The sequence below is a fragment of the Lycorma delicatula genome, chromosome 5, assembly GCF_047948215.1.
Source record: "Lycorma delicatula isolate Av1 chromosome 5, ASM4794821v1, whole genome shotgun sequence".
NCBI classification, from domain to species: domain Eukaryota; kingdom Metazoa; phylum Arthropoda; class Insecta; order Hemiptera; family Fulgoridae; genus Lycorma; species Lycorma delicatula.
In genome coordinates this window covers 75,904,500-75,931,453 of record NC_134459.1, presented here as the reverse complement: position 1 = coordinate 75,931,453, position 26,954 = coordinate 75,904,500, and the positions used below count along the sequence as shown (strand labels likewise).

The 26,954-nt window shown below is 30.0% G+C and overlaps 1 protein-coding gene across 1 annotated transcript; it reads left to right on the top strand.

Annotated features, from left to right (window-relative positions):
• The first annotated feature begins 1,245 nt into the window (after window positions 1–1,245).
• Window positions 1,246–26,535, top strand: Rpt2 (26S proteasome regulatory subunit Rpt2). Its single transcript, XM_075366432.1, has 9 exons — window positions 1,246–1,401; window positions 1,845–1,995; window positions 7,133–7,257; window positions 13,532–13,717; window positions 13,942–14,041; window positions 16,342–16,556; window positions 23,340–23,537; window positions 23,812–24,021; window positions 26,289–26,535. The coding sequence occupies exons 1-9, from the start codon at window positions 1,399–1,401 to the stop codon at window positions 26,421–26,423; spliced, it is 1,323 nt and encodes a 440-aa protein (XP_075222547.1). The 5' UTR covers window positions 1,246–1,398; the 3' UTR covers window positions 26,424–26,535.
• The last annotated feature ends 419 nt before the right edge of the window (window positions 26,536–26,954 follow it).

The window sequence follows — 26,954 nt, the reverse complement described above, 5'->3', positions numbered from 1 at the left end:
TTTAATGTTTCATCAACAAAGCTAGTTTTACAATATTAATAATACTCATATAAAACATGTAAAGGAAAATTAAGGACTAGATCAATTCACCTTTATTTAAATTAATATTACTACAGTTAAATGTGTGACTCTGCCATTAACAGATTTCTTTTTGGTTTACATATATCGTAATAATATAAATCAAGGTTATACAGTAGAATTGGAGATAACAAACAAAATATCATACTATCAGTAATTAATAAATAAGAATTTATTATAGACAGTATGAAAATTATTATAGAAAATAATAATTTAAGAGACATCATAAATCCTCTTCAATAATTTCATAAAACTGTTGAATAAAATTATTGAAAAAATCTGTTAAATAACAAATATATTTAAATTTGGTGAGTACATTCCTATCTGTAATTTATGGAACAAAATGATTTTACTGTAAATTTAATTTGCTAAGAAAAAATAACACTATAATAAAAATAATAAACAGAACATTCATATTCGATACAAATGCAATAAAAATTCATTATATCAGAATAATGCACAAATTACTACTGCAATCTGAACATTCTGATTACACTCGTATAACGTGAATTTAAAAAAGTTTTAAATATTGAAGAGTAATAAGTAAATAAACCTCTTTCTTGATGTCGTTTTCTTGCAGTTTGCTTTCAGGTAGCATTCGATCAACCACAGAGACAATTTTTGTTTTAACACGCTGAAAGGCTTCCTGCCTAGATTTTTTCAACCTGTAAGCTTTCAGTTTCGCTTCCATAGGATACCCATGCAGTAAAACAATGATTTATATTATAACAATACCATTACCTATAACTCAAGAATTTAATAAGAGTAAATTAATCGAGAATTATTAAAACGCGACTGAATATTAAAAATAAGATGCTGTTCATCAGATTGGCAATTGGTTCTACTTTTTTTTTAACCAAGTTTTCATAACGAAAATAAATTGCTGTGAATCAACAAGCATATATTTTATATTCACTTACAATAATTAGAAAGATTATAAAACTAAAGACTAGTTACTTAGAAATAAAATACACAATCACAGATGCCTTTGCGCGAAAAGAACGTTACGGTTAGAGCAAATATAAACTCTGCCACACTGACACATTCACATTACAAACAGCTGAACCTGGCAGGAATACCAACGATTTTCTATTAAATCTACTAAAAATTGTTTGTATGCTAATGATTAATATTGTCAATATTTTCTAAGTAGTTTTACACCTTTTTTTAATGTAATTCCGATATAATTTTTTTGAAATAAAAGGTTATTTCGTATCTCAATTTCTCTATTCCATTTAGGGAATTATTACCGCATATTGGTTGTATGTGTCTTGCTGACTGGTGTAGCAGTGACTTGTAGGTTTTTCGTTGTTTTGTAGTATGGTAAGTTGAATTTCGAGACTGCATTTTATGATGTATGTAAACTAATAGTAGTACTGCCTTTCTTGTTAAAATAATTTAGAAGATATGAAAAGTAAAATGTTAAAAATTAATGAAAATTATTAATGTTGCTGTAACTATAACCTTAAAAATGTACTTTATGTATTTTTGACAAAAAATGCCTGATTCATGTTTATAATGAAACTTGCATGTTATTCTTTAATAAGTACTACCTTAGTTGTAATTTAATTACACTTAGATCTGTTGTGGAAACATTTTGGATATTTGCTTGTCTATTTGTTTGCTTGTTTTTGTCCAGTATTATGGTGTAACCCCTCTCCTAATTTATAACTGATACTGCTCTAGAAATTGTAGTTTCTTATTAAAAAAACTTAAAGAAACTTTTTTTTAAGATTGTCAGTTTTCAGTAGTTTTAATTTTTTTAGGGGCAAAACCAATCTGGTGGAAGTGGTACTGGTGGAGAGAAGAAGGATGATAAAGATAAAAAGAAGAAATATGAACCACCAATTCCAACTCGTGTTGGTAAAAAGAAGCGACGAACAAAGGGACCAGATGCTGCTACAAAATTACCTCAAGGTAAGCAGATCGATTTCCTGTCTAGTTGTGGAAGTAAAATCTTTACTAATTTTTATAATCCTAATCTATACTAATCATTTTTAAAAGTTCACAGTATTTTAAATAGTTATACTGAAATCAAGTAACTGAAATATCGGGCTAGAAGCAAGTATTGAATTTTGTATAAAACTGGGATGTAATTGAAAAAAGTATTTTGGTGATATTTCTAATAAGTGTAAACTATTTTTAAAAGTTCTGCTATTAGTAATTTATTTTACTACTTTTGTAGTGAACATTATTGTAAACATAAAAGTATTCATCTTTTTCTGGTTGTGCAATTTCAGCATTAAATAACTTTGTTTAGAGCCAATATAAAAATTGTATAAACAGAGTTTGATGTTTATAAGTTTTTAAGCTTTTTTTCATATTCAATGTGGATGGCTTTCTTATAATAAATTCATATTTCAGCTCTGTTAAAATAGGATTTTTTTTACTGGACCATGCTTTTTAGTAAAACTTTTGTGGTACATATATAGTTTGCCTCCTCTATGAATCATGAGACCTTGCCGTTGGTGAGGGGGCTTGAGTGCTCAGGGATACAGAGTAGCTGGACCGAAGGTGCAACCATATCGGAGAGGTATCTGTTGAGAGCCAGACTAAGGAATGATTCCTGAAAGAGGGCAGCAGCTCTTTCAGTAGTTGTTAGGGGCGTGAGTCACAACGACTTAAACGGCCGTATCAACATCACTCAGTCCTCTGAGTACTGCGCAGCTGAAAGCAATGGAAAACTACAGCTGCTTTTTTTCCAAGAAAATGTGGCTCTCTGCATTTTCACATAGCAACAATGGAGGCGCCTTCCTTGGTAAAATATTCCGGAGGTAAAATAGTCCCCCGTTCGGATCTCCGGGTGGGGACTACTAAGGAAGGGGTCACCAGAAAATTAAAAAATAACATTCTACGAGTCGGAGCGTGGAATGTTAGAAGCTTAAAAAAGGTTGGTAGGCTAGAAAATTTAAAAAGGGAAATGGATAGGGTGAATGTGGATATAGTAGGAATTAGTGAGGTTCGGTGGGAAGAGGAAGGCGACTTTTGGTCAGGTGATTTTAGAGTAATTAACTCAGCGTCAAATAATGGGCAGGCAGGTGTAGGTTTCGTGATGAACAAGAAGATAGGGAGGAGAGTGGAGTATTTCAAAACGCATAGCGATAGAATCATTGTAATAAGGATAAAATCAAAACCTAAACCGACAACGATTGTTAACGTTTATATGCCTACAAGCGCCCATGATGATGATGAGGTAGAGTGTGTATACGAAGAGATTGATGAAGCAATTAAACACGTAAAAGGAGATGAAAATTTAATAATAGTTGGAGATTGGAATGCAAGCATTGGAAAAGGCAAGGAAGGAAATATAGTGGGTGAATACGGGCTGGGCAAAAGGAATGAAAGAGGGGACCGACTTATAGAGTTTTGCACGAAGTATAATTTAGTAATTGCCAACACCCAATTTAAAAATCATAATAGAAGAATATACACTTGGAAAAAGCCAGGCGATACTGGAAGGTATCAGATAGATTATATCATGGTTAAGCAAAGATTTAGAAATCAACTCGTTGACTGCAAAACTTACCCTGGAGCAGACATTGATAGCGACCATAATTTGGTGATAATGAAATGTAGATTGGGGTTTAAAAACCTGAAGAAAAGTTGTCAGATGAATCGGTGGAATTTAGAGAAGCTTGAGGAAGAGGAGGTAAAGAAGATTTTTGAGGAGGACATCGCAAGAGGTCTGAGTAAAAAAGATATGGTAGAAAATGTAGAAGAAGAATGGGAGAATGTTAAAAAGGAAATTCTTAAATCAGCAGAAGCAAACTTAGGCGGAATAAAGAGAACTGGTAGAAAACCTTGGGTTTCAGACGATATATTGCAGCTGATGGATGAACGTAGAAAATATAAGAATGCTAATGATGAAGAAAGTAAAAAGAACTATCGGCAATTAAGAAATGCTATAAATAGGAAATGCAAACTGGCGAAAGAAGAGTGGATTAAAGAAAAGTGTTCAGAAGTGGAAAGATAAATGAACATTGGTAAAATTGACTGAGCATACAGGAAAGTTAAGGAAAATTTTGGGGTACATAAATTAAAATCTAATAATGTGTTAAACAAAGATGGTATACCAATATATAATACGAAAGGTAAAGTCGATAGATGGGTGGAATATATTGAAGAGTTATACGGAGGAAATGAATTAGAAAATGGTGTTATAGAGGAAGAAGAAGAAGTTGAGGAGGATGAAATGGGAGAAACAATACTGAGATCTGAATTTAAGAGAGCATTAAAAGATTTAAATGGCAGAAAGGCTCCTGGAATAGACGGAATACCTGTAGAATTACTGCGCAGTGCAGGTGAGGAAGCGATTGATAGATTATACAAACTGGTGTGTAATATTTATGAAAAAGGGGAATTTCCGTCAGACTTCAAAAAAAGTGTTATAGTTATGATACCAAAGAAAGCAGGGGCAGATAAATGTGAAGAATACAGAACAATTAGTTTAACTAGTCATGCATCAAAAATCTTAACTAGAATTTTATACAGAAGAATTGAGAGGAGAGTGGAAGAAGTGTTAGGAGAAGACCAATTTGGTTTCAGGAAAAGTATAGGGACAAGGGAAGCAATTTTAGGCCTCAGATTAATAGTAGAAGGAAGATTAAAGAAAAACAAACCAACATACTTGGCGTTTATAGACCTAGAAAAGGCTTTCGATAACGTAGATTGGAATAAAATGTTCAGCATTTTAAAAAAATTAGGGTTCAAATACAGAGATAGAAGAACAATTGCTAACATGTACAGGAACCAAACAGCAACAATAACAATTGAAGAACATAAGAAAGAAGCCCTAATAAGAAAGGGAGTCCGACAAGGATGTTCCCTATCTCCGTTACTTTTTAATCTTTACATGGAACTAGCAGTTAATGATGTTAAAGAACAATTTAGATTCGGAGTAACAGTACAAGGTGAAAAGGTAAAGATGCTACGATTTGCTGATGATATAGTAATTCTAGCCGAGAGTAAAAAGGATTTAGAAGAAACAATGAACGGCATAGATGAAGTCCTACGCAAGAACTATCGCATGAAAATAAACAAGAACAAAACAAAAGTAATGAAATGTAGTAGAAATAACAAAGATGGACCACTGAATGTGAAAATAGGAGGAGAAAAGATTATGGAGGTAGAAGAATTTTGTTATTTGGGAAGTAAAATTACTAAAGATGGACGAAGCAGGAGCGATATAAAATGCCGAATAGCACAAGCTAAACGAGCCTTCAGTAAGAAATATAATTTGTTTACATCAAAAATTAATTTAAATCTCAGGAAAAGATTTTTGAAAGTGTATGTTTGGAGTGTCGCTTTATATGGAAGTGAAACTTGGACAATCGGAGTATCTGAGAAAAAAAGATTAGAAGCTTTTGAAATGTGGTGCTATAGGAGAATGTTAAAAATCAGATGGGTGGATAAAGTGACAAATGAAGAGGTATTGCTGCAAATAGATGAAGAAAGAAGCATTTGGAAGAATATAGTTAAAAGAAGAGACAGACTTATAGGCCACATACTAAGGCATCCTGGAATAGTCGCTTTAATATTGGAAGGACAGGTAGAAGGGAAAAATTGTGTAGGCAGGCCACGTTTGGAGTATGTAAAACAAATTGTTGGGGATGTAGGATGTAGAGGGTATACTGAAATGAAACGACTAGCACTAGATAGGGAATCTTGGAGAGCTGCATCAAACCAGTCAAATGACTGAAGACAAAAAAAAACAAAAAACAAAAAAAAATATAGTTTGATAATTTCAGTTAACAACAAAATGAATAGCGGATTGTAAAGGAAACTAGAATCTTCATTTTAAAATGGGAATTTCAACCTCCTGATAGAAAAGAGTATAGTCATTTAAAATATGTGTAGCATGGTTTATTATACACTTCTTGAACTTGCCTGTATGGTTGATTTGCTATGTAATATAATTTTTTTTAACAATTGGATGATTAGCTCGCACTTCACTGCTTACTATTGTTATCTGAAACATTGGCACACCATGATTAGTCATCTCTTAGTAGCATAAACATGATCCAACTACGTTTGGTAGTAATCGTTGCCACTCCAAGCTCATCGTTACTTGGTGGCGACTGTATTTCTGTAATAACATATATTAAAACACATGGTTCTGAGTAAAAATAATTTTATTTTTACTGACAGCCAAATTAGGAATTATTGTTTTTTTTTTGTAATTCGTCATCAAATTGAAGTTGACCAATGAAGATTCTTTAAGTATATTTAAATTCCATATAAAAATTTGTTTTAGAATTTTTTATTTTTCTAGAAATCTTTTGATAAAGATATGGAATGTTAAAGTTAACACTACTATAAATATAGACTAAAGGTGACCAACTTTTATGATAGATAATTTTACATAATTCTATAGTTTTTCCCCAAATAAATTGTAACTCAAAACAATTATGTAAAAAAACTAGATTTAACATTGTTTAAAACTTAATTTCTTTCTTGAATGATTCATAATTTATAAATCATCAAAGACCTTTTTTTGTGGTATATGCTGTAAAAGGTAATATTAAGTTTTTTCCTTTATTGGCTTCTAGAACCCTTTCACTTCATTACTGGCATCTCAAAATATCTCACTGTATGGTGAAAATTATTTATCTACTGTGTAAAAATAAATTCTTTATTTTACTCAGTTCTTGTAGATTCAGTTAAGTAATTATAAATTTAGTAATAAAGTTGTCCTGCTTTATTATTAACAACATAGACTTTAATATGTATTACTCTGCATCAGTTAATTCCCTGTTGAATTGAAGCAGAGTAAATAACAATATTTCACTGTAGATTAATTTCTTGCTGTTCACTGTCTGTCTGTTGTGACCGAGATGTGTGTAAATCAAGCGAAGTAAAACAGGCAGTTAAGAGTTACTGCTGTCAAAGTAATAATGTTCATTATACAGCCAGTTCCTATGGTATGTAGAATAAAGGTTTCATTGTAGGGTTACTGGAGTGATTCATTAAGTTCTCTATAACCACAGTTATGGTACTTAACACCCAGTATTAATTAAAACTTGATTTTTATGTATAATATTTAATTATTTTTCAGTAACTCCTCATACAAAGTGTCGTTTGAAATTGTTAAAACTTGAAAGGATAAAGGATTATTTGCTTATGGAAGAAGAGTTTATCAGAAATCAGGAGCGTTTGAAGCCACAAGAAGAAAAAAATGAGGTGAACAAATATATACTTTTTTGTGATTTTCTGTTTATTCTACTTAAATCATATTTTACCTCAGCCCAATTCATAGTAAAATTTGTTTGGTTTTAAAATAAATGTTTTACTGATCAATAATCCCGAGAATTATTCAACAGGGATAGTTGTAAAATAAATTTCATTAGTTTATTTAAGATTTCATATTAAACATAATATTTATGGTGGACCAATTATTAATTGAGTACACTGTTGTATCAGGTAAATCATATTAAAATCCAGAAGTTATTTAGCATAACAATTATCTTATTTAAAATAATTATTAGGCTTATTGAAGACCTATTAGTTCAAGCATACATTAGTCTACACTATTTGTGATATTATGTGCTATTGTTTATATTTTTAAATTCTCTACTGTGAAGGTTATTTTATAAAATTTCAGTGCTTTTGATATTGTTTGTTTGGAAGAAAACTGTCGCAACTCAAAATTAACAGATTTTCAGGGGTAGCATTTAAAAATTTTACTTGATAAAAGGTACTCGGATCTTGGTCTCATGAAATAATTAGAAACCATAATCGTTACTATAGGTGGCTTGCAGACAATTTAAGCTGCATTGCACACCTATAGTTTTGTACTTGTGTACAAATTCAACCCCTACTTTACCCATTTTTTCAAAGATGTGACAGTCTTGTTCAAATTAATTTTTGTATTTTGAATAATTTTTTATAGAATTTAGGGTTATTTTTTGGTTATTTCTGAAATAAATTTAAAGATACAAAATTAATACTTTATTTTAATTAAATAAATCTTTGTCAGAACAACTATAAATTATTATAAAAATCATAATAATTGAGAGGAACAACTTTTTTATTGTTTCTGCAATAAGTAATTTCTTTTTATAAGCTTTATTTAGTTAAGTGAATTAAAGTCTGTTTTCTGGTAGCTTGAGTTTACAGTATTTGCAGTATAGAATTCCTCCTGCTGGTAAGAATTTTTATAAAAGATTTTTCCAACCTGATCCTTCTTTCCCATAAAAATTCTCACATCTGTAATTTTAACTACTTCACCTTCAGAGGTTTTGAATTTATTATTGATGCCCATCTCTGCAACAAGTTTTTTTTTAAGTCTAAAAAAATCTTTATAACACATTTTTTTCCTGAATATGGCTTGCCATTTTTCTTTGCTTCCCTGATGAGTGTCACATACTGTTCAGGATCATGGATTGGAGTGGATTTTTTGAATTTGTGTTATGTCTTTCAATCACTGAAAGGCGCTGTCACCTTCATTGGGTATGACCAGTTATGAGGTATTTATGGGTCACTTATTGTATGTTTTCTAATTTTAAAATGGTGAACATTTACAAGGCGAAAATGCATTTGTTTTTATTTTACCCCATACAGTTGTCGCTGTAGAATATTACTTATATTAATTTTTTCTTAGCGTAAGCCTTAGTGTTTATACCATTAAGATAGTGCTACACACAGGAACCAATTTCATTTGGCCCCCTTTCCCTTGTCCCTCATGCCAAACATAACAGCTAACTTCATTATTTGCCAACTGATATACAGTTAAATTTAAAAAATTCAATTTTGATGTACAATAATATGAAGATGCATTGCTCGTGGGACATGAAAAAACTCCTTGGAAATCATATACGGCAACTACACTCTCTGAAGTTTTATCCTTTTCATTTTCCTTGCGGGAAATTTCTTTTTCTTTGAGATGGGTATCATATTTTTCCTGAAGTTGAGATTTTCATCTGTACTAGCATTTAGAAAATCAAGGCAAAGTTCACATCAGCCTTTTTTTGGGTTAAAGAAAGTGATGTTCTATTTTGTATTAAATATTATATAGTATGTCAAATAATTTGAGTATAAAATATTCTGCTGACATGAGCTCTTGTAGTCTCTGTAGAGCTCAGTGATTGTCTCCATACTCTTCTTTTTTTTTTCAGAGCTGCACTAGTGACTTTTCTATTTGCAGAATTTTGTTTATATGAATCCGTATTCTATTTTTTATGTCTTCTGATACAATTGCATGCTTGTTATGCTTTTCTCTCATTTCTCTTGTAATATACCCTTTGTAATTGACTCTTGCATTTCTTGAACTGTTTGTATGATCCTAGAGTTGATTCCCAATGTGGTCATGAATAAAACTTTGCAGACAGAATTTTTTTCTTCTCTTAGGTTCAAATAAAAGGCTCTGTTTAAAGATCAAGAACTTTGAGAATTTTGGTTTTACTGTCTCTATACAAGATGATACGAAGTCATGTTGTCTTTGAAGCTTGCCCATCTGCCAATATTCCATAAAAATTTTTTGGCGATCAACGTAAGTAAACTTTTGAAAACATTTGAGATAACATTCATTATTACAAGGAGGTAACATTTACTTAGTCTCACGTACTACCAATAAACGCTTTTTTGTTACATCTTCATTTCTGATTGTTTTCAAAGATTTATATAATTGTCCACTATTTCTAAGTTGTTTAACACTATTTTTCTGCTAGGTTTCCTTGTTAATTCTTCTTTTTTTAACATTCTGTTCTGTTTGCGATTGGTGCTTAACAAGACGAATCTTCTTGGCATTATTATCTGCAGAAATAGCAGGAGCTTCATCGAAATCAGAAACTGACAATGATGAGACACTCATAAAATATGGATCTGCATTTTAGTCATCGGAACCAAAAGGTTCACTCAGGCTTGAGTCATCATAACTTACACTCTTTGCGAATACACTTTCATCAGGTAATGAATTGGGCAAGATTGCTTCTGTAACAACAAACAACGATTATATAAATAATTTATGTGAAGTGTATATAATTACATAGAGCACTATCTCCTCTTCCTTACCATTTTGAAGGTTTTCATTCATATTATTCCTACACGAGGCGTTCTTTTTGCCATCTTCTTCAATTATAAGATGTGCCATAGTGCCTGAAACAAAGTAGTTGGAATTACAAGAATGAAAATAAACAGGTATGGATGGCTCTATATAATTAAGTAAAAAAGTATTTTTAACACACAAACCTTGTTCGTGGCCATATACTTCCATAGGAATACTATTTGCCTTTGCTACATCTGGGACATCTACAGAATTTTTACTATTAGGAGCTTTAATCTTCCAAACTGCAGTAAATTTACTATTTTTCTCTGATGAGATAATACCAGTATCTCTTGGTTGCTGCTTTGGCAAGTCTCACAATTAGATGTGATCGGCTACTCATTTTTCATATATAAGATGCAATGAACATCTGAAACACATCATAAATATATCCTAAATATCCTGATTTCACTGTAACTAAAATTTCATTTATTCAATGAAAAAGAGGTTATGTTAATGTCATTAAAAATTATCTTCAGACTAATTTAATATTTTCTGGACAAAACAGTCACACCTCAAAATAAAACCAGACAAGGGTTACCATTAGAATTATTGTAATTTATTTATTTTTTAAGAATACTGTCTCATCGGATTAATACATTAAAATGATTAAATAATTTATCCTTACCTTTTGAAGAAAACTGTTTTAATTCAAAATATGACTATTCACCAAATCAAATGAACTTATTAGTTCTCTATTGAACTTATCTAGGTACTTATTAAAATGTGACACTGTTTCACAAAGACCAATGCTTACGTGGTAACAATAGAGACACAACTGACATGTTGCTCAGAATAAACATGTCGACATGTCAGAAACACGTACTGTCACTGTCATCATCTAGTGGCCACTGTATGAATTACAATTTAAAACTCTCTTCCACATAAAAATATAGACATATTGCAGTTGTTTCATTGTGAAAACATAAAAATGAATGTTTTTGAGTTGTGACAGTCGTCTTCCAAACCGATGATATCTTGCTGTATCTGGAATCAGACATAGGACAGGGTTTTTAAGTTACAGCTCTTATTTTAATGTAAATTTAACATGTACATTTAATTGTAATAAATACAGTTAAATACTGTATTAACTGTTAATTATTCTTTAATCAAAATATATTTTTGTTGATTACTTACTTATTGTATTATTTATTTAATCTAATTTTCACTTTGTGTGTAAGCCATTTGTTTTGGCAGTGGTAAAGCCTTAGTTAGCAAACCTTTTTAGTCCGATGAAGTTTAATTGAGTTTACTTGACATGATGAATTTTCTATAGAAATTTCCTCAATTTTATATATTATTATTAGAAAATCTATATTTAAACTATAATTGTATTTAATTAATTACACATTTATTCATTGGAGTGAAAATGTAATTACATTCGTATAGGTTTTAGTTTTATTCATTTTCTATTTGCTAGGTATTAGGATAATTGTTTTTCTTTTTTTAATATAGTTTTGTTTATAATTATGAATAGACTGCATTTCTATTACTGTTCATTTTTTCTTAAATGAAGTGCCTAGGATACTGATTTATGTAACTGTTACGTTAATTGATTGAAGCAGTAATGATCATTCTTGCATTTATTGTTATGGTTTATTTTGTGAAAGTAGCTGAAATTATTTCACTATTTGAAGTAGATATTCATTCTGACTCTGATAGTAAACATGAATATACAATAAGAAGACCACATGTATTTATAGTTGAAATTAAAATATAGTGTAAAAGTAATTTAATAGAACTATTAATAGTATTATTATTCAACTAGATTTTAAGTTTAACTGACCTCTCGCTCTCATTACGTGACTACTGGTACCACCTCATATTTCATTTTTGATTTTATCCACTTTTTAGTATTTGATGTAAAATCTGTTAATTTTATGTATGAAAATATTAAAATTGGTAGCCCCTAGTATGTATGAGATTGTAATGTTATGCCCTGTAATGCAAATTATTGATTTTCATTTTGTATATAATTTTTCTGTAGATTTATATATCTTCTTAAATTATATAAAAACCACAAAATATACAGGCTGGATAATTGTAAATTTATGTTAAAAATATTCAAATAAATTATGTTGACAATCTATATAGGTCAGTGAAAATGACTTATGTATCAGTTGGTTAATTATCTTTTAAGTACTAAAAGTTAAAATTTTTCTTAAGAAAATGTTATTTGTGACTGCTACTGCGCTCAAAGAATTTATATGAACTCATTATTTGCTCCTTAAAAAAAAAAGAGTAAATGTATATGACTGATTAAAATGTAAATAATTGATGTATCAGCAATTGTAGGTACTTTTGCGAGTTTACTGGGGATGGTAGATGGAAGGAGGTTTGTTTTAAAAAAAGAGATAGTAATTTTTATGCAGGGGATGGTTGTTGGGGTAATAAAGCTCTAGAGTTTTGTATTTTAAGTACAATAATGATATGATCAGAAGAAATATCACAGCTACTTATTAGCTGTTCCTTGAAACTTAGAACATTACTGGAAAAATTAGATTTATGATATAAATGAATGATATGAAAGATTTAGACAAACTGAACTATAGAGATAAGCCAAAAATAAACAACTAATAAAATTTGTTATACTTCACATAGTTTTAGAATATGTAAAATTAAAATTGCTACTTCAATTATATGAAAATTTTATAATTTAATCAGCAAGTGGATAATTCAAATTTTTATATACTGTGACAGAAAAATGATTAAATTGACTGACTTGTTTTATTTCAATAAAGTTAATTTAATTTTTATTTTTTTCAACAACAATACAATGCATGTATTTTTAAATTTATAACTTTGCTCTCATTTTATTGTTTAAATAACAAAATTAAATTAACCATACTTTATTCGTTAATTGTACCAGTAAAGTCAGATCAAACAACAAAGTATCATATCATAAAAACAAAAAAAGAAACCTTTTTTACTCAAACCAATGATCACGTAATAAAGTAAGAAATAGGCACAGAGCCTCATTAATAAAGGATCCATGTATACTTAAGATGTGACAGTAACCGTGTTAAAATACATCCCTGTCCATTGTATCTACTGTCAAATTTTATTTTTAATTAAATTATATGTGGCAGGAATCCTGATAACAAAAATGAATATCTATAAATAGTTATAATTGCTAGTTAATGTCTGTTTATATAGCTGTTTAAAATATTTTCTTATAGTTACAAAAAACTATACTTTGAGCAGATGTTTTCTTTCTTAGCATATTCTTGCACTATCTTAATGTAAATTATGTTAATAATCTATGTCAGATGGAGTTAGGTTGGATATTTAATAATTATAATGAGATGATCATAAAAGAATCTTCCAAACACTACTGGAAGTTAAATCTGGAATTATTGCATGTATTTGTGTTTAATATTGTATGTTATCTTCGATTTTATTTTTTTTATTTAGGAAGAGAGATCAAGAGTTGATGACTTACGTGGAACTCCAATGTCAGTTGGTACATTAGAGGAGATAATTGATGATAACCATGCTATTGTATCAACTTCAGTTGGCAGCGAACATTATGTTAGCATACTTAGCTTTGTTGACAAAGATCAGTTAGAACCTGGGTGTTCAGTTCTTCTAAATCATAAGGTATAGTTTTCATATTTGTATAACTTTGAACCCATTTATATTTTTTTGTTTTTTCCAGAGATTTTATCAGATACATTATTATTATTATTGTTTTTTGTATTATTTTTACAAAATATAGTTAAAAAAACTATTAACATAAGTGTGACTGATCATTTTCAGCTTTACAAAGTTGTTTCAAATTTTATTTCAATGGTAAGGTTTTGTTTAACTTAAATTTTTTTTAGGTGCATGCAGTTGTTGGAGTATTATCAGATGACACTGATCCAATGGTTACTGTAATGAAATTAGAAAAAGCACCTCAAGAGACTTACGCAGATATTGGAGGTAAAAAAATGTAATTTTAAAAACGTTTTGTGTAAATTATAATTTGTTATGATTATGTTTATTGTATTAATTAAAATGTATTAGTTTTCTGATAAAATTTGTGGCAAAATTGACTTGAAACTCATAACACCTGACATGTTTATCTTTTCAACAGAATTTTAAATTATTCAAGTTTTCTATTTTTAGAATGTCAGTATTAGTTTGAGGTCTGTTGCAAAAGTTACAGATATAAAAAACAGAACAGGTTGCTCTAAAAAAAACAGTAGAATTGTGCAGTTTTGACCTTATTTAAGAAACTTTATTTTATTGTGTCATGCTGTCAGCATTAGTCAAGTAGGTGTTTCACCATAAATAGAACTCTGAATTGTATGTTTTTCTAATATACAATGTACCACCATCAAATTTTATATCAAACTAGGTGGAACATGCACGCATTATGGTTATTATTATTATTATAGCTAGATTCAGTATTATGGCTAGTTTAAGCATTTAAAAGTAGTCGGGAATTAATTAATAATGATCTTCATTTGGGACGTCTTATGACATCAACTGATGATGCATATTTAAGAAATTCTCTACCAAATCATGTGTTAGTGACTGCAAGAAATATCACAAGTCATAACAATTACTCGGTAGCAGATTCTGTAGAACAAAAATGTAGATTATATCAGGTTACAGCCATGTTGCTCCTGTGACATGCTACCACAGAGCAGAAAGACAGTTTCTTCATTATCTACAAAGAAATGTTAGATCATGTAAATAAGGATGAAATATTCATCAAGGAACTCATGACTGATGATGAAAAACAGATTTATGAGTCAAAATTGAGACAGGTCTACTTATCCCAGTAGAATGGCAAATTTATTGAAATTATCAAGTTTAAAAACTGCAACATCCTAGTACTTAAAAAGGCATACATCTAAAATAATGTAAATATTATATTATATTCTTATTTCTGTCCGGTAACCCTTCTGGTCAAACAACAGCTTTTAGAGGTGCCATTGTCTGTATTACAAAGAACAGATTGTTAAATGGACCCATTACTCTAAGAAAAGGATCCTTTCTAGTTCCTTCTAGATTATTTTTTTCATTATTATTTTCTCTTTCTTCTTAATTAAAATAAACCCGTTACCCTGGTCCATTATACTGGTCTTATTACAATATCTTATATACATTCCTATATAGCCGTACATAAAAAGCTTAGCTTCTTACTGTCTCTGCTCTGTTGGGTGGAAGATAAATCTTCCATTCCATAGAGTAGAACTAGGATTATGTGTAACTTTTAATTCTTAGCTGAAATTTCTATAGTATTACAGTTTCACAATCTTTTTAAAGGTGTTATGTGTTTCTTTTCTCAGTTTGAATACCACATCTCTGTCTTATGTAATATTTTTCTAAGATGTTTAACTCAGAGGATTTAATAATAGTAATGTAATTTACATCTAAATTTACCTGAATAATGCAACCTTGTTAAAACCGTAAACTGAATTTTCTTGATGTTAATTTTTTAAGTCATATCTATTTAAATTCCAGACTTCTAACATGCTTCAGTGTTTTCCATAATCAGTACTAATATGTTTTCTGGAAGTTTGATTTTATTAACTCTTATTTTGTATGTGTTGATCCTCCAGATGTTAATGTTAAGCAATACTTAAGAGATTTTTACTATAAATTGAAGCGAAAAGGAGACATTGTTGACCCTCTGACAAACATCTTGGTTAATACATTTACAGGAATAGATCCTTCAAGTCAAATATGCACATTTCCAATGTAAATTTGTTATAATTTAGAGATTTGTTTTCCATTTTATTATATATTTCTATTATACATCTTATTATGTAAATATTTTAGAATTCTCAATAATTTGACACATTACACGCTATCAAATGTCTTTTCAAAATCAGTAAAAGTAAATAAAGTAGACGACATTAATATTAATATCTACTAGAGATTTTTGCAGCAAAACTTAGGATATCAAAAAAGCATCTCATATTTGAGACTACTTTTCAAAACATTGTTGAATTCACTGGCTTTCCTTTTAATTTTAATTATTATATATTATTAAAGGGTAGAAGCTTTCCATCTTAAAATGAAGCTTTAATTATATGATTGCACTAACATCAGAGGTTACAGATCCTGTCTGAGAATTTTCATTAAATATAATCATTTCATTAAACATTTTTTTTCTCAATGTATGTCAGATATTAAAAGATGTCTCTCAATAGTGAGTTAAGATGAGTATGAGGTGATTTTATGTACAAACACATACATGTAATCATTTTTTTCCAATTTTTTTACAGGTCTTGATACACAAATTCAAGAAATCAAAGAATCCGTTGAATTACCTTTAACCCATCCAGAATACTATGAGGAAATGGGCATTAAACCTCCTAAAGGTGTAATCTTATATGGTCCTCCTGGAACTGGGAAGACACTATTAGCAAAGGCTGTCGCTAATCAAACATCTGCTACTTTCTTACGTGTAGTTGGCTCTGAATTAATTCAGAAATATCTGGTATACAATTTTTTTTTTGTTTAAATTAGTAACTATTTATTTAGGTTACTTAAGTTATAATCTTTGATTATTTTAACATTTCTACAATTGAAATTAAGTATTTCTACTTCCAATTTATGTTTAAAATTTTAGTGGGAGCTCTTTACCACTTGTTTATATTGTCTTAACAGAAAAGCATTTTCAACTACAAGGATTGTCATTCAAGGTTTACTTTAGGTGTATAGTCTTTCATTCATTACAATAACACTTGTAAACATAATTTTTGTTTCCTAACATGCAATACATGATTGTAATCTTTTTTTATGCTGAAAACAAAAATGAACTCAGAATCTTTCTATCACCTACCATTTTTCAAAAATTTTTAAATTTTAATTAAAAGGATTTTTTTCATTTTTCAACATATAGTGAACATTTTAAGCTCCTATATTGTATTTTGTTAGCTCATTTTTTATTATTTAACTTTGTTAACATAATTTGTAAGCTATAAATAAACAATACTAGACAAAGAATTAAACCATATCATAGTCACATATTATGACATCATATCTAATACTGAAAAGCTAGCCTTCATGGACAAGATTAATCATGACTGTGCAAGTCAAAACACAGCTGAAATAGCTGAAAACACAGCTGTGTTGTTTGTATTAAGCACTGCATTTAGGAATGAATTAATTTTGTTCAGTCTTATTGCTGTCTTAAGTTTGTTTAACCGATTGTTACTTTTGTTTAACAAGTGTCTCTGGAATTTCTAAAAAATCTAAGCACACTGTAAAATATCCTTCATTGCAATCTGCAATCAGGCCTGTACCTCACAGTGCAATTATTCCAGTTCCTGAGCCACCTGTGAATGTATGTTTCGAAAGCAGTGATGAAGAAGACAACGATGATTTTGATTTTGAATTATCTTCCAATAAGCTACATCTTATATCACAAGGTGAATTAAATGACCTGGGTAGGGATTTAAATTTATCAAAAATCAAGTTGAACTGTTAGGATCAAGACTGCAAGGTTGGAATTTAATTTTTTAAAAATACAAAAATTTCAGGCTTTTGAAGCCGACAAAAAGAACTTTCTCAGTACTTTATTGATGAATATAATTTCGTTTATTGCACAAATATTGATGAGCTTATGGTGCACTTAGGACAAGTTCATAAACCTAAGGACTGGCACCTTTTCATAGATTCATCCAAGTATAGTTTAAAATTGGTTCTACTATACAATGGTAACTAATATCCTTCGATACCAATTGCTTATGGTATTAATTTGAAAGAAACATGATGTGATGAAAGGCGTCCTTGAAAAAATAAATTATAAAAAACATAGCTGGAACGTATGTAGTGGTTTGAAAGTTATAGCTATTTTGTTAGGCATGCAGTTAGGCTGTACTAAGTACATGTATTTTCCTTGCAAATGGGACAACCGAGCTAGGGATAAACATTACATTACCATTGAGTGGAAGAAACAAGAAAATTTAACTCCAAATGGGAAAAATATTATTCATTAGCCCTTAGTTGAACCCAAAAAAATGTTTTTACCCCCTCCATATCGAGCTACGACTAATGAAAAATTTTGTCAAAGCAGTGAAGAAGGATAGTCCTGGATTTTTGTACATCAGGCAGAAATTTCTGAATGTAAGTGAAGGAAAAATTAAAGAAGGAATATTTTTTGGTCCTCAAATAAGAGAGTTGGTCAAAGATGTATTTAACTCAATGTTAAATAATATAGAAAAGTGCAGCTTGAGCTTCATTTAAAGATGCTTGCAAAAACTTTCTTGGCAAACAAAAATCCAACAATTAGCACGATTGTTAATCAACTTGATAATCTGTTAATCAACTTCATACAGAGCTATGGAATGCAATATGTCTTTGAAAGTACACTTCCTCCACACATCTGGATTTTTTCTCTGACAACCTCAGAGACGTAAGTGACAGACACGGTGAACGTTTCCACCAAGACATTTCGGTGATGGAAAACCACTATAAAGGGAAATAGAATAGTAACATGCAAGCCGATTACTATTGGACATTAATTCAGGATCTGTCTGAGGCTATTTATAAAAGAAAAGCATCAGTGAAATCATTCTAACACAGGTATGGCCATGCAAAATTATAAATTTTACAGATTTTAACTATGTTAACACTTAATTTTTTTTTAAGCATAATTTATTTAAAACACAGGGTGATAGAAAAATTGTATTTATAGATTTGTAATGTACGCAAAAAAGCAATTCAAAAAATGGTATCACACTTAGAGAAATGTTAAAAAAAATGTTTTGTCTATCAGTTTAATCAAACTTTTAGAAAATTAAGGCTTTGTTAAAATCAGGTCTACGGTTCTTAATAGCTTAAAATTTATTAGTAAAAGTTGTAGAAATTTAGAATTCATGATAGGAATTTAATAAAAATTTTAAGTTATAAAATAGCAGAAATACTTTTAATTAACAGATGTTTTAGTTAATTAGTAAACAGTTAGTTCTATTACATTGATACAATTTATCATTTTTTTTTAATTCATTACTCCTCGGTAACATTATTATTTTATTCACAATCTTAGAATTAACTGCTTATGTTCTACATTAGATTCATCTTACTATAATCGGTTTCAGGCATAAGATAATATTAGTATATTCATGCCTGAACTGTGTGTCTTTTACATAATAAAGACCGATTCTATTTGTAAAGAAAGCAGTTAGAACTGATTGTGAGCTCTTTTGCAGATATCTTGGACTTGTCTAAACTTGAATGTTAAACATCGGCGCTCTACAATTGATATTAAGTCATTGTTTGGTACAGTTGTATGCTGGAATAATGCTAAGTTTGAAAGTTGATCAACATGTCAATTTTACTAAAATTGAACTAAATATTCACAGAATGTTTTCAAATGGTTAATGATGCTTGTAGAGAAGAATGCTTGTCTGTACATGTGTATTTGAATGGAAAAAAAAAGATTCAATGAAGGACATCAGGACTTGGAAGATGATGAATGACACTTCAAGAATCAAAGAAATTATAGAAAATGTTAGCCAGATTGTAAAAGAAGACTATATTGATCTCAGTGTATGAATGATAATTGAAGCTATGAACATTGATGAAGAGACTCAAGAAAAATTTTGTTTAAGGATCTTCAGAAAAGGTTTTTACCAAGATGGTCCCTGAGGATCTTGCACCAGAGTGAACAGAATACCGCAAAAAAGTTTACACGACATGCTATAGCAACCTGATGCCAACCCTAACCTTTAAAAAAGTCATCACTTACGATGAAACCTGCATCTTCCAGTCTGATTCTAAAAGGTTTGTCAGTGTACTACTGGAAAGAACTGACATTAGTAAAAATGAGATCATCAGAACAAGTCGAATTCAAATGTGGCTTGAATTTTTATGTATTAAACACACCTTGTTTTTAAGTTTTATACAATTCACATTTTTCTAATGACAACTTATTAAAAAGTTTTGTATTCATTTAACTTAGTCTCTTTTAATGTAGCTAGGTTCTGTGAGGTTTTAGTTTTTAATTAACTTATGAATACCTTAATTACACTTTAATAGCAATATTATTCACAACTTCAAATATTAATTTATTAATAAGTAATATAAAAGGGACAAATTCACAAAAACTTCTTTACCAGAGTAATTCAGGTTTCTTTACTATTTATTGTTATGTATTCACTTGAAATGTACTTCTCCAATATTCTACTGCGTATACAAGTTCTCTGAAGTTGATTATAACAATTTTTTCATTGTTAATATGTAATCTGAAAAATTTTCATTTAAAAAAGAAAGTGTTATTTTCACTTTACAGTATTCTATTATTATCAGTAACAGTGATCTCTTTATTAAACTAAGATCAATTCCCTTTTCATTTAATATACATTGAATCATTATGATTACTCTTTCTTAACGTTTCTTCTACCTAACCACAAGTTTAATTTTTAGAGCTTTTTAGTTAATTTAAAAGCTCATCCTTTCTCATTTTTTATCTTTGGCAAACTTGTTCATTTGAAATATTTAAATTACATTACTTAACACATTCATTCATACTTTACAAACCCAGGGATTAGGAAACCTGGCTTTACTCATTAGACAAATACCAGATGACATCTAGGATGTGCTGACATTCCACCACTCTCAGAATGTCCCTAACAGGGTTAGACGTACACCCACAGAATTGATTATGAAAAAGAATAAGGAAAAGGAGCAAGTGATTAGAAAGAACAATTTACAATCAGAAAACAACAGTATGAAATGAACAACCTCGACCAGAAAAAAGCTCAAGACTCCCTCCAATTAGTGAACACCTTATGTCTGCAGTCCTTCAGATAAGGAATTTTTTTTTTCAGTTGGAACACCATATTACTGATTTTTGAAGTGAAAAACCTCTTTAGGCGTGCTGTGCATTCAAAAAGTCTGATCCATCAGGCTCTGAAGTGAAACAATCATTCGTGTAAACACAGGTGAACTGTGTTTAGCCAAGTGCAGTCTTCTGAGTAATGAATAAGTCTGATATGTCAGGCATCGAGGGTTAACTCAGAGGAACCAAGCAAGGGAGAAAATAATAAAAAATCATAACGGTTGTTATTTACATCTCGCCTAATCAAAGTGAAAATAAAATCATCAAATTCATCCATGAAAATTTGCTCATTTATATAACAGCAGGGTCTGCTTTGCTCAATTGGAACTTAGATAAGTTACCAATGATTTTGAGTAGGCATTTTAATTTTAAATATGTTGAATGACCCAAATGAGATTACTACATAATATGTAACTACAATTGGCAGTTTTTTTTTTTTTTTAGATATTTAGACAGATTGCAATCAGAAGTATTCATCCCACATTTTAGTTACCACAAACCAGTCTCATTCTTAGATTCTGATAGTATTGAAGAAAATGACAAAACCAACCGCAGCAGGATTCAACAGAATAATTGATACATACTTATAAATTCATACATTGTAGATCTAACGATTTTAATAATTTTAAGATAAATAATTGTATTTATATTCTGTATAACGTATAATTTTATATACGTATATACAGGGTCATTCACGGGAACCGGATGTTTTTAAAATAATCATAAAAAATTGAATATTTACTTTAAAAAAGTTTTATTGGTACAGAAACATTTTGTTAAATCAAAGCCTTTGTTACTTACTCATGAACGAAAAATTATGTCTGGCAAGTGATGTCCATTTTGGGCAATACATTGTTGTAGCCTTTCACGGTAACTGGCCTCAATTCTTTGCAGCATGTCTACATCAATCTGGGTGACGTGATGACGAATTGCGATCTTTTGGTCCTCCAATGTATGCGATTTATTGCCGTACACACGCGATTTCAGAAACCCCCATAGAAAAAAATCACAACTACTCAAGTCGTGGGACCGAGGGGGCCAAGGAATGTTGCCGAATCTGGAAACGATCCGTCCCGGAAACAAGTTACGGAGAACAACCATCGTTGTCCTCACTGTGTGCGCTGTAGCTCCATCCTGCTGGAATAACACATTTTGAAAATCGATTCCCCGGTTTCGTAACTCAGGGATGAAAAACGTATTCAACATCGCAATGTAACGATCAGCTGTTACAGTTACGGCAGCGTCATTTTCTTCAAAAAAATATGGTCCAACAACACCGACCTTTCATATTGCACACCAGACAGTCACCTTTGGGCTATGAAGTGGTCTCTCGTGAAGCTGATGTGGGTTTCTTTCTGCCCAATACCGGCAATTCTGTTTGTTGACGAAGCCATTCTGATGAAAATGGGCTTCATCACTCATTAACAATAACAAATTTTCATTTTCTTCAAAAATGGTAAGCATTTGTCGACAAAATTGTAATCGCTGCGTGAAATCTTACTCGTTTAACTGCTGCACAACGGCTATCTTGTAAGGATGGAAATGCAGGTCTATATGCAGAATTCGTCTTACCGTACTTGTGCTCATTTGAAGCGCTGCTGAATGCCTCTGAATAGAGCGGTGCAGGCTTCTGACAATGGCTTCCCTTACTCATTCGATGTTCTCCGGAGTGCTAGCAGTTCGTCGGTGACCGTGGTTTTTTCTTCAATATTGAACCACTTGTTCGAAGGTTGTTCACCCATCGCAATATTGTGTTACGAGAAGGGACACTTGCATTACGATGGATATTAAACTGACGGCGGAAATCTCGCTGATCAGCAGTTACGGATTCGTCATTTCGCACAAAACTCATACGCGTCCACGGCTCCATCTCAACGACTAAAATGTAAATGCTATGAACAAAGGAAACGTCAGACACCAGCCATGTGCCCCTCCCACCACGAACGCCCAAGTACCACCCACTTCAAAAACATCCGGTTCCCGTGAATGACTCTGTATAATATTAATTTATGCCTTGTTCCCATTTCATCTATAATATTAAGATCACCAATATAATATATATTTTCCTTCGAAATAATTATGATAGCTGTAGAAGTTTTCACTTCCATGGCTGTGCAGTCTAAGCACAAACATTTCTTTTTTTTTTTTTATTGACCAACTTATTTATACTCTGCAACAAAATTTTATTTTACTACAGGTATGAAGGCAGGAAGGTAGAGGGAGTTTCTAAAGGAAACATTTATATCTCTGAAATCGTGTAGCACGCGAAAATACAACACTGAACTGTAAACTTTTCAGTCAGATCCCCATTTCAGATTATTGCCACATGTAAAATAAGTATAAAGCATACCCCTTGTTTATTTTTAATTACAGATTAATTTATACAACAATTTTCAGGCTAATATTTACTGAAACTAGATTTTTTCTTTGTTATAGGGTGATGGTCCTAAACTTGTACGTGAATTGTTCAGAGTTGCAGAAGAACATGCCCCTTCCATTGTATTCATTGATGAAATTGATGCAGTTGGTACAAAACGTTATGATTCCAATTCTGGTGGAGAAAGAGAAATCCAAAGAACTATGTTGGAGCTGCTTAATCAGTTAGATGGATTTGATTCTAGGGGTGATGTTAAAGTACGTATCTGATTTATATAATAGATTGTGATTATATTACTTTATTTAAGAAAGAAAAATAATAACTTTGTAATTATTTCAGAGTAATTTACAGTTTAATAGGATCGTGGTGTAAATGCTGTATAAAGTTATCAACAGAAATTTTATTCTAGTTTCATCGGTCAATTTATTATAAAATTAAATTTCATTAATAGATCTTTTTTTTTCTTTTTTTTTTTTAATTAATATGAAAACTCATGTTTTATTACGAAGTTTAACATGATCTATTTTGTAGGTTGTTATGGCAACAAATAGAATTGAAACACTTGATCCTGCACTGATCCGTCCTGGTCGTATCGATCGTAAAATTGAATTTCCATTACCGGATGAAAAAACAAAAAGAAGGATATTTAATATTCATACATCTAGGATGACACTTGCTGAAGGCGTTAATTTGAATGAACTTATTAATGCTAAAGATGATTTGTCTGGTGCTGATATAAAGGTAATTTTTTTTTAATAGAACTTTCTTTATTATATGTTAGGAAAGTTAATGTAAAAAATATAATATTACAAATGTACAGATAAAAATGTGTTATATTGTCTCTTATATTCAGAAATTTATATTAAAATAAAATAAATTCTCTTACTTAAACTTATATTCCTTATTGTCTCTTTTTATTCAGAAACAATAAGTAACAAATTTAATTCCAAATAAATACATTCATGTTTCTATTCTTGGAATAACAAATAGTTAACAAGTTAAAAAAAGATACAATTTTTAGCAGGTTTCCAATATTTTTGAAAATAGCTTATGCTGGCTTCTGAACATTCATTCTGAAAATCTAAATGTTGAAAAAAGTAAAGTTATTCATCAGTTTTTTTGGTGATCCAATGCTAAGACCTGGATTTATGCAGATTATTTTCTATACTGATTTAGTTACTACTTTGTTCCATAAATAATATTAAAAAAAAGAATGTGTTATTCAGTGCTTTTCTCCTATTCATCAATAATATACTCCATGTCTCTCAGATCTATAACTTTTATTTTCCATATGAAGGACATATTTTAACTCCCAAACACATTAGTAAAGCCTAATAGCAAGTTCAGGCAATATTACTTTCGTTATTTTTTTATCAGTTGTCTTGGATGCCGTGTATTGGGCTTAATTAAAATCCAGTTTATTCACTATTAATAGTGCTGAAAAAATGTCATTATTGCTGATTACAATTCAATATTAAAAAATTCAGTTAAAATAAGCAATCATTTTTATAGGCATGATATGGAAAAATTGACCTGCAATTGAACTGTACAGGTTGCGTAGAGATTATAAACGAATTAATAAAATACTTAAGCATATCTGAATTTTACTATCACTATATTATTGTATTAATTTTTTTTGTGTTTTTTAGAATTTTTTTTGTTCGTAATAATCTGATTTAATTTTAAAAACAACTTTAGTTATTTTGTTTTGCTATTCAAATTGCTAAAAAGTGAAGTACAGTTGAATTTTTTCTGCACATTCAGTTAGCTTTACTCATAAAAGAACATTGTGCTCTTTGTTTTTTAAATGTTGAAAATTTAGATTGAATGACTCATGTACACAAATAAAATTATCAACAGTCAGTTGGTCATAATATTAAATGAGTAAACAAAGTAGAATATCCAGTTTAGCTTAAATGTTACTCATCCGCACTTGTTGACAAACTTCTACATAAAATCTAAAACACATGTAGTGAGAGAAGACATATAATACTAACATACATCATCCAACATTTTCAAAAAAGAACTGCATTACTTTCAAACCGCAAACAAAACAGGCAACTTAGCATAATGATCCAAAAGTTAAGAAATTCATCCACAGATAGAAAGAACAAATATAAATTTCACACAGTACATAAAACTAGATTTCAAAATGCTTGTTAAACTTAAAATTTACAAACTCACTGAATATAGAAATGAATAAAAACAGCACTGATCAAATATTTTATTCAGTTGTATGATAAAAGGAGTTCCTAACCACTTGCCCTAAGATTGATACCAATTAACAACAGTATCACTGATAACTACACTGTTAACAAGCTCCAAAAATAATTAAGAACAATATCCATAATTCCATACAGTTATAATAATTTCCAAATAGTATTTTCTCAGTAAAATTAATTAGTTTACACTTTATGAATTGTTAATGATGATAGTTTTTTGTATTAAATTTGAAACAGAAACTAGAAAGTTACAGAAATTTGGATACAAGAAAAGGAAGAGTTTAGATTTTTAATCAAACAATTTTTTTTAATTAAAGCAACAACAAAAAATGATAGAACTTATTTTTTGAGGGATAGTTAGATAATTAAAATAAGCATCCCAATTTTTACTTTCTAGCTTAGTGAAATATGTATAGTTAAAAGAAAAATGATGTCATCTAGCATAATGTAAATAAAATATATTTTATATATAATAATGAAAAATGTAATTATTATAAAATAATCTAAATGCTGAGTGAGCTCCATGGTGTGGAGTCTTTGCATTTCCTATGGAAAAGCCCTGTTAAGTTTGTCATTTTTTTGTGTGCTATAAAAATCACTTCTTACTTGCACACAAAGCCTTAAACGTACATGGTGAGCTGTATGTAAAAAAATTAAAGCAAGAACTTAGTAAAAAATTAAATAATTTTATTTCTTTCATCATATATAACAATTTTTTTTTTTTTTTTTTTTTTTAAATGTTTACTTAATAATATAACAATTTTTTATTACATATTTTATTTTTAGGCTATTTGCACTGAAGCTGGTTTAATGGCACTAAGAGAAAGAAGAATGAAAGTAACAAATGAAGATTTCAAAAAATCGAAAGAAAGTGTTCTTTATAGGAAAAAAGAGGGCACTCCGGAAGGTCTTTATCTCTAAATTTATTATAAGTTTTTTTTTGTATTTTCTTTCAATTAAAGCATTTTAATACTAATAATTTGCATTCACTTTTCTGTGATATGTAAGAAAAATAAAACTATTTAATGATTTATATATTTTGTAATTTTTTTGCATACTTCATTTACCTTCCATCATCTGTCCATTGAAGGAGATTGATACTCTGTAAATTTTCTACCTTTCTCTGAAACAGCAAATGAAAAATATCTTTCAACAGAAAATTAACTGCTGAATAGTTATACCAGTGAGGTAAATAATTGAAAAAAAAAAAATTAATATAATCTAGCTGCTGAATACTTAGAAATTGCATAAGAATGATGATACTGTTTCACTTTTATTTTATATTTCATCTTTTTTAAAATTCTGACCCATGTAGGGGAAGACATTCACATTGTGACAATCCTGGTTGACATACTACTCTCTGTTCCTAGCCCTAATGGGGCTTTAGTAGAGGTCATCTTTCAGACTCTCTAAACTTGATAACACAACACTGTCATCAGTTTGGCCTCTGTT